This window comes from Denticeps clupeoides, chromosome 1 (genome assembly GCF_900700375.1).
Source record: "Denticeps clupeoides chromosome 1, fDenClu1.1, whole genome shotgun sequence".
In the NCBI taxonomy this organism is placed as follows: domain Eukaryota; kingdom Metazoa; phylum Chordata; class Actinopteri; order Clupeiformes; family Denticipitidae; genus Denticeps; species Denticeps clupeoides.
Window position 1 is genome coordinate 28573090 of NC_041707.1, and position 18800 is coordinate 28591889.

The 18800-nt window shown below is 40.1% G+C and overlaps 3 protein-coding genes across 3 annotated transcripts; 1 reads left to right on the forward strand and 2 right to left on the reverse strand.

The window, feature by feature from the left end:
• Window positions 1-2391: 2391 nt before the first annotated feature.
• fbxo33 (F-box protein 33) lies at window positions 2392-6468 on the reverse strand. Its single transcript, XM_029001434.1, has 4 exons — window positions 5661-6468; window positions 4858-4968; window positions 4077-4744; window positions 2392-3165 (listed from the first exon to the last, which is right to left on the reverse strand). The coding sequence occupies exons 1-4, from the start codon at window positions 6302-6304 to the stop codon at window positions 2900-2902; spliced, it is 1689 nt and encodes a 562-aa protein (XP_028857267.1). The 5' UTR covers window positions 6305-6468; the 3' UTR covers window positions 2392-2899.
• A 700-nt stretch (window positions 6469-7168) lies between these two features.
• Window positions 7169-9517, forward strand: fam177a1 (family with sequence similarity 177 member A1). Its single transcript, XM_028993829.1, has 5 exons — window positions 7169-7299; window positions 7635-7817; window positions 7907-7973; window positions 8063-8160; window positions 8578-9517. The coding sequence occupies exons 1-5, from the start codon at window positions 7231-7233 to the stop codon at window positions 8773-8775; spliced, it is 615 nt and encodes a 204-aa protein (XP_028849662.1). The 5' UTR covers window positions 7169-7230; the 3' UTR covers window positions 8776-9517.
• Window positions 9518-9546: 29 nt separating this feature from the next.
• On the reverse strand, window positions 9547-18514 carry ppp2r3c (protein phosphatase 2, regulatory subunit B'', gamma). The gene is made up of 13 exons (XM_028993818.1): window positions 18371-18514; window positions 18082-18221; window positions 16533-16637; window positions 16300-16412; window positions 16090-16187; window positions 15928-15998; window positions 15321-15453; window positions 14422-14477; window positions 14137-14212; window positions 13729-13865; window positions 12680-12817; window positions 12025-12084; window positions 9547-9851 (listed from the first exon to the last, which is right to left on the reverse strand). The coding sequence occupies exons 1-13, from the start codon at window positions 18447-18449 to the stop codon at window positions 9660-9662; spliced, it is 1398 nt and encodes a 465-aa protein (XP_028849651.1). The 5' UTR covers window positions 18450-18514; the 3' UTR covers window positions 9547-9659.
• Between the last annotated feature and the right edge of the window lie 286 nt (window positions 18515-18800).

Below are 18800 nucleotides of genomic sequence, written 5' to 3' on the forward strand. Positions count from 1 at the left end.
GCCACACACTCCAGCAAACCTTCACTCTTTCCCTACAACATGAGACTGTAGTAGTAGTAGTAGTAGTAGCTGTAACGCTGCAACGTAATAGTAGTAAAAGTAACATGTGTCAATAGACACGCCGTTGGCCCTGTCCCCTCTCCCTGCATGTGTGTCAGTGTGTATATATATGTGTGTGTGTGTGTTCTCACTGTGATCTTTGGCAGTGAACGCTCACGCAATGACAAGTGTTCAAATCCAGTGACTTTGCTGAAGACTTTGAAAAAAAAAAAAAGAAAAAGAAAAAAAAGTCATCCATGATGTTAGAGGCCTGAGCTACTGAACACTTCCTCCTCCACGTCATGGGCAGTTACCCTGAGAAAGGCGGTTTCCTGTTCACTGCTGAGAAAGTGGTACACCTTGTTTAACACGCCCCCTTCTCTGATGTATGTACTTTTTTCACGTTTACAAAAAAGAAACATCATACACACAGGAAACAAAAATAAAAGCGATTAAAACACTGATGTCAACACTCACTAGACATGAAATCAGTCAAGAAAAAGAAATCTGAAATGGAAACGTAAATGAAAGCTATTATGATATTAGGCACACTATGTATTAGCAGTTTACATATTGTAACAACTGACTGACATGGTCTTCACCTTCTGATGCTCCTCTTCATCCACATTCCAATCAGCGCCAAACAATATACAGCTCAAAATCTAGAACAATCTCATCTAAGGTCCTTTTTTTGGTGTAGTACTAAAAATAGAAACTCAACTTTTGAATAAATCCACTGCACTCCCTCTTTTTGCATGCATATGTAATATAAATAGCATTTTTACATCATAGCATTGCTTGGCTATGCCTTCTCTTGTTTTCATGCATGCTCCTGTAAACCGAAGTTCACCCAGAGAGAAATCCTGCATGCAGACTCTTCTTTGAAAGGGCAACAAGTGAAACAATTTCATTGGTTCGTTGCTAAGCTCAGGAGTTTTCTTGATATTAAAAATCACTCCTCTTCGAGCGAACACAGAATTCCAAACAATCCCTTACACCATGGATGTAATGGGAACTCTGCTTCGTCCTACACATCCAGACAGTAAGCACCAATCACAAAGCGCACAAAAGTGTTTAACAGAGTCAGTTTTAAACAGTTTGGCTTTGCACTTTTGATCTTGGGAATGCCTCCATGAAAAAAAATGTCTGGGGTGAGGGAGGCAGCGGTCTTAAGACATCTCCAAAACAAAGCAGTGAGGTAAACCTCGTTATAAACTCTACTTTGTTCAACAGTTACCTTTACTCTAGCAAGGACAAGGACATACACAAGCTTCAAGAGTGAAAGGGGGTTCAGAGTGGATTCCTGCCAAGCACAAGGCTTTTTTTTCCCTCTTGTTTTAGTTTCACATTTACTTTCTGAACTCCAGGCAAGCAACCACACCTTCACCCAGACACAGACCTATTTAAAAATTGCAAATACATGACAGATGTAAAAATAATAATAATAAGATGTAAAAATCACTGAACAGACGCAACATTAATGATGTTAAAGTAAACAGAGGAAAGGGAGGGGGAAGAGAGATTTTTTGGAAGAGCTCTCACTCCTAAACATGCTCCAAGTTCTAGATGTTTAGATACACAAACGCTCTGAGCTCTCTCAACAAACAGCTTTAAGAAAAGCCTTCATGGGGGGAGTACCACTAGTGCAGTATCCTGAGATATGGAACTAGCAAAAATGTTTGCCTCTGTTCAATAGACACTAGATGAATCTGACCCTGGATTCAATCAATCACTTTTACCCTAAACAGCTCTCCCAGAAGGCATTTTTCTCTCAAATCAGACAGCAGTGTGAGATGCTGTACTGCTATGAATTTGTTTGTCTAGGACAGTAGGATAAATAAGTAATGAGCTGCTGTTGCATTTGAATCAACTGAATCCAGGATTATACCTTGATAATGAAAACTCCAAGGCAACTGTGACTTAAGCAATAACAGATAAAACTGACAGAGTAGCTGTCAATCTCCTACTCCTCTGACCACTCATCATGTTTTGGCCTACCTGAGACAGACGGAGGATTTCTTTCCGTTTTGAAAGTATTAGGCCTGGAGCAAACTGCAAATGCTGAGCCCCATTGGTAAAGTGCTGTAGGGGGCTTACAGCTCGCACACAAAAACAAGCAACATAGACACCCTATCGGCTTTTCACCGCCAGAAGTGCTTGTCCATTGAACCTCCAGGTTGAGGAAAACCAGCAGGGTCTTAGTCCCGAATGAAGCAACAAGATCAACATAGTAATCATCGTAATAATCATCAACATACATAAATCACAACCTCCAAACAATAAAAACCAATGAACAGGGTGGAAGCTTCAACTGTTCATCAGTACTGACCCTTGGCCTGGAAGACCAAAAAAAAAAAAAAAAACCACAGGACAGAAATGAGGAAAATGGGATTTCATAATTGCAAAAAAACCTGATTGATTAAACGATGATATCATTTTCCCTAAAGGTGAAGCCACACTTTCTTGGACAAAAACAAGCAGACAGAGGACACAATCTAATGGAAGGGGGTGCTACCTGTACAATTTTAAGCTAATGAGTTTTTTTTTTTTTTGTTAAGAAAAAAAAGAAACAAAGTCCCTTCCATCATTCACTCAAGTAGCTACTAAACCGATACCCGACTATACTCTCCTATCAATAAGCAGGATATATAGGTAGATATTAATATAGAGCTAATACTGAATAAACACAGCACATGTAAAGGATTATATTCACACTACTTTGGGGAAGAGAATAAATTGGGGAGTATAAAATGAGATGGGGCTAATTTAATGTGAAAGACCACAGTCAAGCAAAGGGTTGATGATGTTGAGATACAGCAAGGAAAGGGCCAGAGGTAAGTGAAATGGAAATGAAGCATGTCTACATGCCCTCACTGAAGCGCTGAATCTCCCGGTGGAAATGCTGAGTGGGCTCACTCAGGACCACGCTGGCATCCAACGATGGGTGCCACATTCTCCCCAAGCCTAGGGACACCTCTTTTACCAGGTTGTGGACAGGGTCACCCTCGATGTACATTGACTGGTCTGGGTCGAAGTCAATACTCTCCTCAGACACTGCCAGGACACTGAGGTTAGAGCCACGCAGGCGAGAGATGGCCACCAAGTTATGAGACCACATGGTGTAACCTGTTTTTAAAAGAAATCAAATGTTTTAGGATCATTGTAGTTCAAAAACAAATTGTGAAAGCTAGACTGACTCTGAAGCATTTTTTGGCACCCGGACCCATAAGTAAATACAAATTTTCTCAGCACTAAACTCATAATTTAGGGAGAGTAAACATTGTTGTTATACAGTCTGGACTGGCTGCTTGATATTTCCTTATTTGCTTGGGAGGTAGTAGCCTAGTGGGAAACACACTCGCCTATGAACCAGAATACCCAGGTTCAAATCCCACTTACTACCATTGTGTCCCTGTACAAGACACTTAACCCCAAGTTGCTCCAGGGTGACTGTCCCTGTAACTACTGATTGTAAGTCGCTCTGGATAAGGACGTCTGTTAAATGCTGTAAATGTAAAATGTAAATGTACTAACGCTTGTGCAGCCCAGGCAGTTAACACAGATGATGCAGAAAACAATAAACAGTAAGTAATGTCAATAAGCATGCGGACAAGTGTTTAACTAGGGGTCTAGTGGTACCAATTTGTTTGGTGTTACAGACACTTTGTTGGGAGCGAGCAGAGAATGGATCCACTAGCACAGGGTTGTAAAACTCAATTGCACAAGGGGCCAAAAGCACACTTTAGGTCATGGGCCAAACAGGATAAACATTTATTGAACACAGAGACACTAAATGTATTTTTTAACATAAATATGAATAAGACAGAGGAATACCATTTCAAAATAAATAAACAAACTTGTAAATAAATGTATATAATATGATTTAGCACAGGTGAAAATATCTGCTGAAATCCCGGCAATGTCAATGACTTGGGGTCGCTTCCTTACCCGCTAGGTCACCACTGCTCCATGATTATTTAACTTTATTGTAAGACTGTGTCGGTGTCTCCATTTAAAGTAAAAGGAAAGAGACTCACCGTGGATGATAAGGACAGTGAGGTGGACGCAGCGCCAGGCCAGCAAGACCAGAGGGTCCTCATTTCGGTTAACGCTGAGGTCGGGGAAGCCCGCATCATCACGCATTAGCACAAAATGGTTAAGGGTCTTGTGGTACTGCTGAGAGATGAGATCTATGGTACCATCTGTCACCAGCGTGTTGTAGCTGTCCAGGTGGATGCGCTCTAGAGGCAGGCTAGGCTTCAGCACACGGAGCAGGTCCTGGCTGCTCACGTCCACTGCCATCAGATAAACACGGAGGTTGTCGCTGCGCCGCACCAACGCCTTCCAGTTGTCCTCGCTGGCTGTGCCATCCAGTGGTTTGGCCTCCAGTGCAGTGCCGTTCAGCAGCAGGGACAGACGGTGCAGAGGAGTGCGGTCGGCATGTGCCAGCAGGTGGCACATGTCAGAGGTGAAGTCGCAGAAGTCGAGTGAGAGCGAGCGCAGGTGGACTAGCCTCTCCAGCTCCACCGTGCGAACCAGGCTGGGCAGTTGGGAGTCCAGCAGGCTGAGGTGTTCCAGAGTGTTTGCACTAGGGTTAGACAGGGCAGCCAAGGAACAGGGAGTCACCACTCCCAACATGAATCCAGAGGACAGCCATTTGAGCTGCCTGCTGTTTGACAAAATCTCCTCAAAGAGCTGCTGGATACTGACACAAAGAGAGAGAAAAGGCAATGCATTAACTACCAGAAAAAGCACACAGGCCTTCTGTGTTTAATGTTGCAGAAAGCCAAAGAAGCTATGCCATTGACAAATACCCACTCTTTCATTTTCTTATTCCCTTGGTCCACCTGACTGAGATGGGAACTCTCCAAAATGCCTTCATCTTGGAGAAGGCAGGGGTCACCATAAATACTCAGCTTCTGGAGGTTTCTGTGGAACAAAATAAACAAGTACAAAAAAAATTTTACAAAAAGACAACAGACTGAATATGAAAAGAGGCCATGGGCCAAAACAAAGACCTTGCTTAGTGTCATTTCACATCACAATGGCATCATAGCTGATTAGTAAGTTTTTCTTATTACAATAGATGTCAGGACCTAGAAAAGGTACAGACATTGAGATATGCCTTGACAACAGAACAGAAGCAACAGTTGGCTCATAAAAACTGAAAAAAAAATATGCAGACACAAATGAAAGCAGTAACTCGCACAGATTTTGTGACTATTTAACACGATTGTAAATCCCGGAACACTCACATTTATAAAACACACAGACTATAGTTACTTGAATGCCAACTGTCTAACACATGTCTCCGAAATTGTACATTTCGGATGTTTGTATCGCGTGAATTATTACGTCTACTCGCATTTCGCATGTGTTCACACATCTCCATGGTCCAGAAGTGGTGTTCGCCTAATGCTACACGACAGACGCAAGTTTCGCTGTGATCGGATCTGTCTACCGATGCACACCACCGTATTAGACAGGACGCGCTGAAATTGCGCAGGTGCACCGCAGACAGCAGCCGCTTACGTAACTATCCGTTTGTTTATAGTCTGCCAGCATTAAGATTAAAATGCTGCACCCGAAAGACACATGCGCTACGTGGCGGAGGCGCTTACCTGTTATTCCGAAGATTGCCAAGCACGCACAACACCTGGTCCAAATAAGTGACCATCGCTTCTTTCCAGCGGTCAGGAAACCGTGGGTCGCTCTCGACCGCCTCCATTCTGCCCTCAATCGTTTGCAACGGGCTTAGATACCCATCCACCGGGGCAAACTCGAGCTGTAGCCCCCGCACAAAGGAGCCAAACTTGCGCATGAGGAACTCCAGTCTCGGCGTGTCCTCTGGTCCACAGCCGCCTCCGTTCGTCCCCCCACCGACGCGCAACTTGAGCTCAGTCCACAGCGCAGGATAAAACAGACACTCCCTCCAGCGGGAGCAAACGGACGAGGCCCGGATCTTGTCTCTATCCGACAAAAACGAAAAGATGTGCACAATCAGCTCACTGGGTAAAGCCAAGGCTCCGACACCCCCGCACAGAGCCATGGCTGGTCGCCTAGAGAAATGGGGGGGAACAGAATCGCTGCGCAACTGCGGCCCAAATCCTGCGCCGCCCGCCGTACTCGCTTCACCAGAAAATAAACATCGCTGCGCAGCTTTGCCTTCAATACTACCGGGCCGTCCCACTTTTCCATCGTCGCGGGGAGGTATGGGTTCATTTTTTTTCTGTTGGACAGTGTAATGAAAATTTGCGCAGGCCATATGACAGCATCACAGAATATTTCATAGCATATTGGCCTAAAGCAATGTAACAATCAATCAATCCCAGTGGCATTGTGCTGTTGTGATTAAATGTTGTTGTAATGGTTTACTCCACATCGCTTTTATTTTTGTCATACCTCAAAGAGCCTGTGGGCGGTGATTTGCATTCATATTTACAGCATTTATCAGACGCCCTTATCCAGAGCGACTTACAATCAGTAGTTACAGGGTCCCAATAGTCCCCCTGCTTGTATCTTCCAACTAGATTCAGCCTGTACGATATATCACAATTTATGGGTGGTAGTAGCCTAGTGGGTAACACACTCGCCTATAAACCAGAAGACCCCGGTTCAAATCCCACTTACTACCATTGTGTAAGCAAGACACTTAACCCTAAGTTGCTCCAGGGGGGAACTGTCCCTGTAACTACTAAGTCGCTCTGGATAAGGGCGTTTAAATAAATGTAAATAAAGTGTAAATTTATTTAAAATGCGTTACATTAATTATTGTAAATATGGAGTGTAGTTGCATTAAATAGTAAATATTGAAATTGTATGCTTTATGCAATTTTGTTAACAGTAAAAGTATTTCATTTTTTCCATACGTGTCTGTGATTTTTATCACTAGGAAGTTGTTAGTCAGGAGGCTAACTCAGTTAATCGAGTGGCATATTAAAATAAAATGTATTGTAGACTGTTAAAACAAACAGTTATAATCATTGTTTTAAGGGAATTCTGACTTCCTGACAAAATACAATATGTTAATAAACTTTTACGGATGTTTTATCATTTTACAATCGAATCCCGATTACCAAGGGAACCGGAAGTTAAAAATGCTAACAAGCCGCACACAGATGACGTCACAGCCAAGGCGCTCATAGCAGGAAATCGAAGCGCCGTTGAGAGTGAGGAGGTGGAAGACAAGAAATGGCAGAGCTGTCACTGTATTTAACGAACATCAACGTGTCTTTGGGACAAACTATGGATGGCGATAAGGTGCCTTGTTAAACACTACTTAAAAAAAGTGAATTAATATTAGAATTCAACACAAATAAGACCAGTAGATTAGACGTCGCAAATACAGTAGAGCAAACGTCGCAAATACAGCCGATCGTTTCTTTGTTTTTGATGGCCTTTGCGCCATGTTAACCATCTAGTTTATTATTTTTTGTTACGTTTGTTGTGTGATTAATTGCTGTAAATCGTATCTTGATTGGGGATTGGGAAACCTGTTGTCAAAAGTGCTCAGGAATGTAATTCGGATATATTGATGGTTTCTGGTGTCGTGTTCTTTTGCTGTCATGATGTCTAAACCTCATTGTTGAATTTAGAGCACCAGCGCAACAAAGGAATTTGATAACGTTGAGCTTGGAGAACTTGGAGTCAATAAACAAAAGGTTCCACGCAGAATTATCTACTTTGCCAGTGGAGAGACAATGGAGGAGTACAGTACTGATGAAGAAGAGGAGGAAGAGCCACCTGAAAGGAAGGATACAATGAGCACTGTTGATCCTGTAGGTTTAGCTTCAGACAATAATGAACACATTGTATTACTATAACTGCTGTATATTTACCAAAAGTCTGTACTGGTTTGCTTTTCTAGTCAAAGTTGACGTGGGGGCCATATTTCTGGTTCCAAATGTGGAGGATGGCTACCTCTACTATTTCAGGTATAATTAACCAGTACTACATTTCAATAGTGTGCTGTATCTATTTGCTTAGATAATTAAACATATTGGTGCGCTCTCTTTTCTTGCAGTGTGCGATTACCTTGGTGAGAAACTTGCATCACTAATGGGAATTACATCACCCAAATATCAGTACGCCATTGATGAGTACTACAGAATGAAAAAAGAGGTAAAACACTTGTCAGCACAAGCAGAACGGTTATGAAGGATTTTTCAGCAATGTGATGTTAGTAGATCAATCACAATCCTCACGAATTCTGTAGTGCTGTGATACATGCATCAAGATTTTTGGAAACTGAACTTATATATACCGTGTGTGTGTGTGTGTGTGTGTGTGTGTGTGTGTGTGTATTTATATAATATATACACACACACACACACACACACAATATGGTCCATCCTTGGTCTCATCTTTTATATATGGTGTAATGTCTTCATATACAATGTTAGGCATAGGTTTAACAGGAATGTTAGAATGCAGATGAGACCACACCACTAAAGCTGGTCATAACAGAACATACCAACATCCTTATAAATGAGTACTGCATACAGTATCCTAGCTGAAATTCTGTGATGCGGCTGTCAGGAGGAAGAGGAGGAGGAAGACAATCGTATGTCAGAGGCGGCACAGCGAAGGTTTGAAGAGCAGCACAATCAGGATGGTCAACCACCCAAGGCAGAACAGCCAGAGGCCACCGCTTCTTTTGTGAACGTCACATTCGAGTTGGAAAATGACCCTCACTCCTCACCTGAAACCAAAATGCCTGCTCCACTGCCATCCTAGTCAGTTATTGAAGGGATAAACCATACTTTTTTCTTTGTTTAATGTGTGTTTCTTTTTGGGTCAATTTATAGTTACATTCTTATCAAAACATAACAGCAAAATACATTATAAGCATAGTCTTTTTTTTTTGCATCATGGCTCTTTTCTGTGTATCTATGCAATTAATTAATGAATATCCAAATCATGGTGCATGACAAATATGCTGTGCTCATTCACTTACAAACTAGAGAATTATCATTTAAATGCCCTACCAGTTCAAGTCTTAATTACACATAAATTTCAACCATGCTGTTTAAAAAGTAAATTCAAATGCCATTTTTTTTCTATTGCCACAATGTCATATGATCACATTAGAGCAGGGATTCCCAATCTTGTTTTTACTAATGTATGTGACATGTTGAAAGACTCTCAGGGTTGATCTAGGAACAGGATTAGGAATACATAAAGAGATAAAAAATTTTGATGACAGTTTTAGGAAAAGTTATGGTAAATGTGTTGTATATAATTGGACTCCTGTGTATCTGTAAATAAAACTATGGGCAATGTGCAGTTACTAATCATGGCCAGGTATAACTATTTAAAGCACTGTTTAGCGCAAATAAACAGTTTTTTTCAATAACATACAGTAAAAATATGAGAACACCCATGCAAATTGGGATACATTAATACATATTTTTCTATCTTCTGTGCCTCATTAATATGAATGTAATCGGTACATTAAAACTGACACTCATTACAAGGATTGGGTTATAAGAAATTCAGTACAATAACTTTATTAGAAGCATACTTTATTTATTTTAACTAAACACATGTAATGTGTTTTTAATATGTACATATATGTAGACCTGAATAAACATTTTTCCCAACTAGTCTGTTGATAAGAGTCACGTGTCATCAAGATCAGCTGTATTGCTGTCATTGTCACTGGCAACCAGCACCTCCCTATTCTCATAAGTCCAAAATCCATTAAGGTCAATGAGGATGCTGGTCACCGTATCTCCCTGACTACTGTTGACCAGGTCCTGTAAGGTGATCTTGTATGGATCTTTAGGCTTCACCATATCAAAAATCTCATCCTGTGGACAAACAGGACACAGTTACAAGACAAATACATATATTAATATATATATGTCTATATATATATTACACTGCATTTTGTAGAAACAGTCATGCAAATATATTCATTTAAATTATTTTTAATGAAAGTATACTTTGTATTAATACATTGCATCCCGAATATTCATAGAGCATCACTATTTCCAATTTTGTTATGTTACAGAATTATTCAAAAGTGGATTAAATTCATGTTTAAATACATGTCAAAACAGCACATCACAGCCTTTGCCATGAAGCTCATAATTGAGCTCAGGTACCTCCTGTTTCCCCTGATCATCCTTGAGGTATTTCTGCAGCGATCTCTCTATATAAAAGGTCTCACAGTTGACAGTTGAAGTCAAAGGAATGGTCTGTAGACCTCCAAGACAGGATTGTCTCGAAGCACAAATCTGGGGAAGGTTAAAGAGAAAATTCTGCTGCTTTGAAGGTCCCAATGAGCACAGTGGTCTCAATCATTTGTAGGTGGAAGAAGATTAAAACCACCTAAACTGAGCAATCAGCGAAGAAGGGCCATAGTCCAGGAGGTGTCCAAGAACCCAGGGGTCACTATGTCAAAGCTATAGAGGTCCTCTGTGGACAGAAGAGAATCTTCAAGAAGGACAACCATCTCTGCAGCAATCCATCTATCAGCCAGCTCACTTTATGCCACTCCTTAGTAAAAGGCACATGGTAGCCGGTCATCTGGAGTTTGCCAAAAGGCACCTGAAAGACTCTCAGACCATGAGAAACAAAAGTCTCTGATCTGATGAGATAAAGATTGAACTCAAACATTGAATGCCAGGCACTGCTCATCACCAGGCCAACACCATCCCTACAGTGAAACATGGTGGTGGCAACATCATTGTCATCATGGGGATGTTTTTCAGCTGCAGGAACTGGGAGACTAGTCAGGATAGAGGGAAGATGACTGCAGCAATGTGGAGAGATATCCTGGATGAAAACCTGCTCCAGAGCACTCTTAAACACAGACTGGGGGCAACAGTTCATCTTTCAGCAGGACAACGACCCTAACCACACAGCCAAGATATCAAAGGAGTGGCTTCAAGACAACTCTGTGAATGGCTTGAATTGTCCTGCCAGATCACCGACGGTTCCCATCCCTTCCGAAGGTTCCAAAAATATCTGCTGCACTTAGGGTTCCTAAGAGCACAGTGGCCTGCATAATCCTTAAATGGAAGATGTTCAAGACAACCAGAACACCTGGAGGACTCCACGATGGTGAAAAATAAGATTCTCTGGTCTGACGAGACCAAGATAGAACTTTTTGCATTAATTATAAGCAGTCTGCAAGAGAGAAAAAAAAAGAAACAGCCACTGCTCATCTCCTGTCAAATACAGTCCCAAAAGTGAAGCATGGTGTTGGCAGCATCATGCTGTGGGAGTGTTTTGCAGCTGCAGGGACAAGACTACTAGTTGCAATCGAGGGAATGCAGCCAGCGAGGGAATGCGAGGGAATCCTGGAAGAAAACTTTCTCCAGAGTGCTCAGTACCTCAGACTGGGCGGAAGGTTACCTTCCAACAAGACAATGACCTTAAGCACACAGCTAGAATAACAAAGGAATGGCAAAGGAATGGCCCAGCCAGAGCCCTGACTTAAACCCAATGGAGCATCTCTGGAGAGAATCTGTAAGGAGGAATGGCAGAAGATCCCCAAATCCAGATGTGAAAAACTTGTTGCATCTTCCCCAAAAAGACTCATGGGTGCTTGTACTAAATACTGAGCAACGGGTCTGAATACTTAGGATTGTGATATTTGTTATTAAATCAGCAAAAATGTCTTTCTGCAATTCTGTTTTTCTGTTGATATGGGGTGTTGTGTGTACATTAATGAGGGGGGAAAGTGAACGTAAATTATTTTAGCAAATGGCTGCAATATGACAAAGAGTAAAAAATAAAACAATTCTGTAATTCACCGTAGGTGTGCCAAGCCTGTGACCTCTTGCTGCCAAAGGTGCATTGACTAATTTTTTTTTTTTAATTTTTAATAAATTCACCAAAACCACAAATATACTTTTTTCACACTGGAATAAGGTTGTAACCATGACAAAAGTGATGATCTGTGAATACTTTCTGAATGCATTTTATGCATTCCTGTACAGTATGTTTTCTGTTGAGAGAATTAAAATGCACCACCTTGACATCCTGAAAAGACACTGGCTCCTGTCCATGAATTTTCATCTGTTCCTGAATGGCCTATGGAGATACAAATAACAATGTAAAATAGTGGTTTTGTAATGTAAATCTGGGAACAGTATATGGTACTGTGGCAGCTCTCAACCACAATTACACAAAAACTTTTAATTAAAATGAAAATCAATCACACAAGAACAGATAAAACAGCTTCAATGATTTTCATGATTGGCTAAATCTCACTAAATCAGTGATGCTCAAAATAGCTCCTGCTGATCTACTTTCTGCATGTTTTAGGTTTAAAACAATATGTAGTTCTCATCAGGCTGTTCCAGAGAATATTTGTAATCAGAAGCAGGATTTTGTTTTCAGATATGGCAATAGTCATATATTAAACCTATATTCTGATTAAAATGTACAATGAAAAATAAATTGAGTTCTGGCTATGCACTATTTTTTTAATTTGGACCATACATTATATGTGCATTTTGACATAAAATATATCATAATTAGTTTACCAGGTAGCTTCAGATATCTAGTGGAGACTATGCCTCAAAGGGTCAGGGCTGTGTTGGTGGAAAAGGAGAACTACTGAAAATTAGGTGGGTGGTGATCAGTGTATGCCCCAGACTGGTCTGAGAAAGGTGCTGTGAAGTACCCTGAAGAAGTAGTTGAGAGAGAAGACATTAAGGTAGCCTTTATTCTCCATGTCCAGCAGTTTGAAGATGTACTGCAGTGCAGCTGGTTCCTTCCTGTTCTCCAAAGCCAGCACAAAGTCCAGGTATGTTTTATAGTCCTGATCAAGTAATTAACATGCAGTTGAGGGAGGAAAATACTACAGAATCAGAATGAAGACAGAATAAGCAAAATGTGTACTGAAGATACTTTAGCACAGTTTAATCTGGGGGAAAAAAATGTTGCACACAGAGGTGAAAGGTTAGCAAGAGGTAAAAAAAAAAAATAATAATAATTTCTTTTAATAAAAATAAATAATGCAATAAGAATTCTCAAATGGTAAATTTTAAGAAAAATGTACTATATATAGTAGTATGTAGAAATTCGTGAAATAAAGTGTTAGGTGTTGATACAAATTTGTCGTGTTGCCACGTTGTTACATTTTAAGTTCCCTGTAGACTCCATATCCATTCCCACCTGGGCTGTCATTGTTGTCACACATACAGCTTGTAAAATGTGTGGGGTGCTTCCAGGAAGCAGCACTGTTGTACAGGTTGGTAAACTTCAAGAAAATTATATAATATGTTGTCACGTAAGTCCAAGTACACATAATATAAGTCGCATCATTTTGCGTTTGTGTAATCGCACAATCTGACATCATGATTATGCCCCGCTTGTGAACCCGAAAGTGCCCGAAACAAGACAGTCAGGAGGCTTTATTCATTTGATTTAGAACATAATCTTCGCTTTTCCTGGTACAGTAATATCAGAGAAATTTTTTATATAAGGAGAACACCCACTCTCAGAACATTGGTTACTGGGAGAACCTGATATTTATTTTGAAGCCCCATCAGTACGCCATGCTATCAGCCCTGTGTACAGTGGACCTCTAAATCTAAATATACACCTGGAGAAGTGGAAATATGAGTATAGAAATGAAGTTCAGCAGAAGAGAATACGTTTGTGAATGAGAGAGAAGGCAGCAGATTAGTAATAATTTAAATATATGGTTACTTAAACAATACATCCTACCATTTCGCCATCATAGGTGAGACACTCTTGATAGACTCGATCTAGAAAGACGCTGGTCAATGTGCCAGTGCCATATCGGGACAGTTCCTCTTTGCTCAGCATGCCATTGTGGTCTTTGTCCAAATTCAGGTACTGACCTGTCAAAAGTTAATATTCGATCAAAATAATATCCAGGTGTGAGCTTTACCAAAATGGCAATATTTTGATCTAACTTTGTTGATTTCTTTTTTCATTTTTTTTAATTATAAAAATAGTGACTGTTCTGTGTGCTTAGTGATGAGGGTCAGTATTCACTAATTGGTACAGTCATCCTCTGAATGTACCAATGTACACTCACTCCTCAATATATTTCAGAGGATGAGTGTACCAATTAGTGAATACTGACCCTCATTATTTCTCAAGGCTTACCATATACTCGTAGGGCAGAAGGTGCTGAGAACCAGTTAGACTCCTGACTCTCTTTGGACAGCTCTTCATCCCTCAGCTGCAATCACATACATGTGATTTAACAAGTCCATATAGGTAAAGCCCAAACACAGTTATTAAAATGAGATATGATCAGTCAGAACCTTGTGTGACTATAGGGGTCAGCACAACATATTCACAACAAGCCAAACATTAGCTCTAGAGCAAAAACCAACATATGTGTGGGGACATCTGTGATGTAGACATATGATACTCATGATTCAATACCTCAAGAAGATCATCCAGGAAACTGCAGGCCAAAATATCCTGAATCTTTATTTTCCCTAAAGAAAAGGGACAATAGACATGGGAAACATTGTATCGAGATAATACATATTCAGTATCTACCATCTTTGAATTATGTTATAATAAAATGATTGCTCTACAGGTCTTTTCTTTTCTGACTATTGAATAACAAAACTGAACACTCAAAATTCTGAAAAAATACACAAGGAAAATCAAATTGTTTACTATTTTAGGCTTTTCAAATGTTTGCTGAAATTGTTGGGTATATTTCTGACACTTTGCATACTGTTACCTTTCACACAGTTATATACGGTGAACTATATGTGAACTTGGAGCACGTTCAGCACTGTGAGCTTATCAAACACACATGCAGGTTTCTAGTGAACACGAAGATTCTCTGTAGAGTGCCCAAGGCCAACAAGGGCCAGCAAGGCCTAATAATTGGGGAAGAACCTAAGATAAGGCTGACAAGGGCCCAGCAAGGCCTAATAATTGGGGAAGAATCTAAGATAAAATGACGAGATGGCTTGGGATGCCCTTGACAACTGCAGCTGGGTGAACAATGCCCAACTGTTGGACAGTTTGAGGTACCTTATGACCATTGCTTTTTTTAGATAATTTATAGTCATTCATTACCAAAAATCATTTTATTACAAATACGTAACAATTAGATTCACACACATTGGTTATTTCCTGATGTTTTGACTTAATATGTGTTCTTGGTTCCCTGTAACATAATGTTTTTTTTTTAGGCAGCTATGTATTATCTCCAGTAATGCAATGGATAACTGGTGGTGAAGGGCAGGGTCTGGTTTTCCAACTTCATACATGGCATTGCAGTAAAGTGCCCCTTTCTAAGAAAACAGAAGAAAAAGACAAACCAGTTCGAAGAGGGTCAAGGAAAAAGAAGAATTTGCGAACAGCTGTGCAGACATAAAATGAGTAGAATGATTTCTCCAGCCCATCCAACTGAGGGAGGGTGGGAATCAGCTCCAGGATGTAGTTCTCAAGATCCTGAAATATGTTTGCATTAAAAAAAAACAGGAAATAAATAAACCAGCTATAACAAGGATAAAAATTATACAAATGCATGCTAAGACCAGGCCAACAACCAGCAACCACCTATTAGATCACATGTGTCAAACTCGTGGCCCATGGGCCACATCCCACAAGATCACTTCATATAAATCTATTATTACACTCTGCGATATGAAGCACTGACAACACACAAAATACAGATCCAATAATGCAGTGCAGTCTTTGGTGACTAACTGAGTTTGTTTTGACTTTAAGTCACGAAAAAAATAATTTTGAGCTGCTTCACAACCCATTTGTTTTCGACATGGAAACTGCTCGTGTTCAGATTGCACTCAGCAAGGCAACTGAAGCCTTAAAGTGATCTCGTGGGATGTGGCCCATGACATTACCACCCCTGAATTAGATTATTTTTCTTTCAAACTGAAAAAATTATGCATTGCAGATACATACAGATTCACGGAGGTAGCCCTGTCCTGCCACATCATACAGACTCAGACCAATCCTTGTCTGGTGCAACCACACTGAAAGGTATAAATGTTCATATTAAGGTCATACACAGAAGGGACTGTTTAAATATTATTTTTTAATAGCGTTTTGTTTGTTTCCTTTTACCTTTTCTCATGACATAATTAAAAAATTGCATTATCGATATGCATCCATATGGGTCATTGTGGAGGAGCTTTGCATATACTCTGGCTGTAAAGAACTGCCTGTGGGGGCACATACAGTTAAGCTGTGATCAAAGAGGTGAAGGTATTTTTGGACTATACTGAATGCTGTTACAGCCTGGTAAGTGTTCAGGTTCTATTCAGAAGTACTGACTTGCATTTGACTCCAGCTTTCTCTCCAACCTTAAGGAAGCTTTCATAATTGATCATTGCTTCATCTCCTGTTAAGGGAGGTACCTGGTGTTTGTCCAACAGAAACCACAAATTCTGGAGTAAAGAGTAAAAAAAAAGAAAAAAGTCAGAAAATAATCAGAAAAATCATTTTCAAATAATCTGCTTGGTATCAGATAATTACATGAATTCATAAAATGTTTCTTTCACATTCACCTGTAATTCCTCATTATCCAGGAGCTCTCTGCTCTTCCTTTGCAGAAAAACAGCCCTGGATTCCTCTCTCAGCTTCTGCAGTAAAACCTCATCTTCAGCAGGAAGCTGCAAAAACAGTCATCACTCTGTAAATACTTCAAACTGCATTTTCATTTTAAACTATGCAGCTCTCAATTAACATTACAAATAGGGGTGTAAATCAGTTAAATTAATTGTACATTTGCAACAAATGAATACCGATTATTCATACTAAATACTTATGCTATAATGCATAGTTAAGTACAGGGGAGAGGATCAGACAGGGAAATTTGGAAATGAATAACAATTAAAAAAATTTTTATTGCATTTTTAGTAGTTCAGTTGGCAAGCTTTTATTTTTAAAATTGCCTGATTAATGTGGCTGTGAACTGCGTGTCACATGGTATGGTGTACTAGTTGAAATATTGCCACATTCCACACCAGACACAGTTACATAGTGTGTGGCTTCATCTGAAAATAAGATAAATAAGGTGAAAAGTGAAAGTGAAGTGATTGTCACTGTGATACATCTGTGATTAATCTTCAACCTTCCCAAATTCCCCCACACCACCCCACTGCTACGTTCCCTCCACTGGCTCCCAGCAGCTGCACGCATCAGATTCAAAATACTGATGCTGGCCTACAATGCCAAACATAGACTAGCACCATCCTACCTCACAGCCCTTATTATACCTCGCACTGAACCTTGTATACTCCGAGCCTCCAGTACTGCTCGCCTGTTCCCTCCATTTCTGAAGGTAAAAGGAAGACACTCATCTAGACTCTACTCTGTCTTGGCCCCTTGGTGGTGGAATGAACTTTCCCTTGAGGTCAGAACAGCTCAGTCGCTGAGCACTTTCAAATGGAAACTCATTTAGATTAATTTGTAACTTTTTTATTGTCTCACTTATGCATAAGAACTATAACAGAGTGAATAAAAATATTGAATTCATAGTTGGACATAGTGAATAGTGAACCAGAATTGATCACTTCATTGATTGTAACATGGAAGCACGTTGCAAGTCGCTCTTGATAAGGGCATCTGCCAAATGCTTTAAATAAAAAATTCTACACTGCAGCACAGCACATGGTGCACAAATGTGTCCTCTGCTTTTTATCCATCACCCTTAGTGAGCAGTAGGTAGCAATGACAGGCTCCCGGGGAGCAGTGTGTGAGGACGATGCTTTGCTCAGCACCTCAGTGGCACCTTGGTGGACCGGAATTCGAATCGCCAACCTTCTGATTACAGGGCCGCTTCCTTAACTGCTAGGCCACACAACATAATGGAATTAGTCCTAAAACACATTCTCCATCCGTCTCTGTATTTAGAGAGGAATTCTCTCTAGCTAGGAATTTCTGTGTCATAGGTCAGACTGTAAACATGAAGTAAATAAACAACAGCACTGTTAATTGTGTTAACATCTCATTATTGAAATATATATAAAGCATTTTAAAAGGTCTGTTATGCCCCTAAAGGCTAATTAAGTTCTTTGTGAATGTGTGTTATTAATTGATAAGTGATCAGCTTACCCTGTAATAAAAGCGCGGTATGGTGTCATAAGATCGATCTCTGCTGCGCCCTGTTCCCTTCCACTCTGAGTAGTACTTGGAGAAAAGTTCTGTTTCTTCCTCAGATTTCTTCTTCTTACTGTCATCTTCACTGGATCCTTCTGTAACACATACAGCGCACAGCACAAAACGTTTGACATGTATAATAAATTACTACATTCAGCCGAATATTTTAGTTTTAGCACGTTAACTGTTCCAAAATGTCCCGTTCCAAAAGTTACGACTAAAATATGATGCAGTCTATGAGAACCTTTTCTGGAAGCAGCCAGTCTCTTCTTCAGAAGATCCTTCCAGTGAGCGAGTTTGTCGTTTGACATTTCAATCATCATCTGTATAGTCTGTATTTCCGGTTTAGATTTAGTGTATCTGTTTTTCTTCTGGTCTTCCTTTTTAAAAAGTGTCAGTTGTCTCTGCAGATATTGACGCGTTATCGCCATCTGTTGGGCTGGGAAGTGAAGTTAAGACGGCTATACTTATAATAATCAAAATAGTGCAGAGATGCAAATATACAAATAAACATAATACAATACGATAAACATAATATGTCTATCGTTTATAACATTCATATTATAAACGCGGCATTCTTTATGATGACGACTTCCTCCAAATACATACACACAATACACGTCAACACGTCAATTACGTTAAAAATGAACATCGAAACATCATCAAAACACCAT

Bases quoted from the DNA above. Each gene is read 5' to 3' on its own strand.
- fbxo33 (XM_029001434.1), bottom strand. From the start codon at position 6,304: ATGGCCTGCGCAAATTTTCATTACACTGTCCAACAGAAAAAAAATGAA. The intron at 4,969-5,660 runs GTAAGCGCCTCC...TTTGTTCCACAG, and splicing joins GGCAATCTTCGGAATAACAG to AAACCTCCAGAAGCTGAGTA. The intron at 4,745-4,857 runs GTGGGTATTTGT...TCTTTGTGTCAG, and splicing joins GGGAATAAGAAAATGAAAGA to TATCCAGCAGCTCTTTGAGG.
- fam177a1 (XM_028993829.1), top strand. From the start codon at position 7,231: ATGGCAGAGCTGTCACTGTATTTAACGAACATCAACGTGTCTTTGGGA. The intron at 7,818-7,906 runs GTAGGTTTAGCT...TTGCTTTTCTAG, and splicing joins CAATGAGCACTGTTGATCCT to TCAAAGTTGACGTGGGGGCC. The intron at 8,161-8,577 runs GTAAAACACTTG...TGCGGCTGTCAG, and splicing joins ACTACAGAATGAAAAAAGAG to GAGGAAGAGGAGGAGGAAGA.
- ppp2r3c (XM_028993818.1), bottom strand. From the start codon at position 18,449: ATGATGATTGAAATGTCAAACGACAAACTCGCTCACTGGAAGGATCTT. The intron at 16,413-16,532 runs GTGAATGTGAAA...TCTTTACTCCAG, and splicing joins TGGATAATGAGGAATTACAG to AATTTGTGGTTTCTGTTGGA. The intron at 14,478-15,320 runs GTTTGTCTTTTT...CCTTTTCTTTAG, and splicing joins CCTTGACCCTCTTCGAACTG to GGAAAATAAAGATTCAGGAT.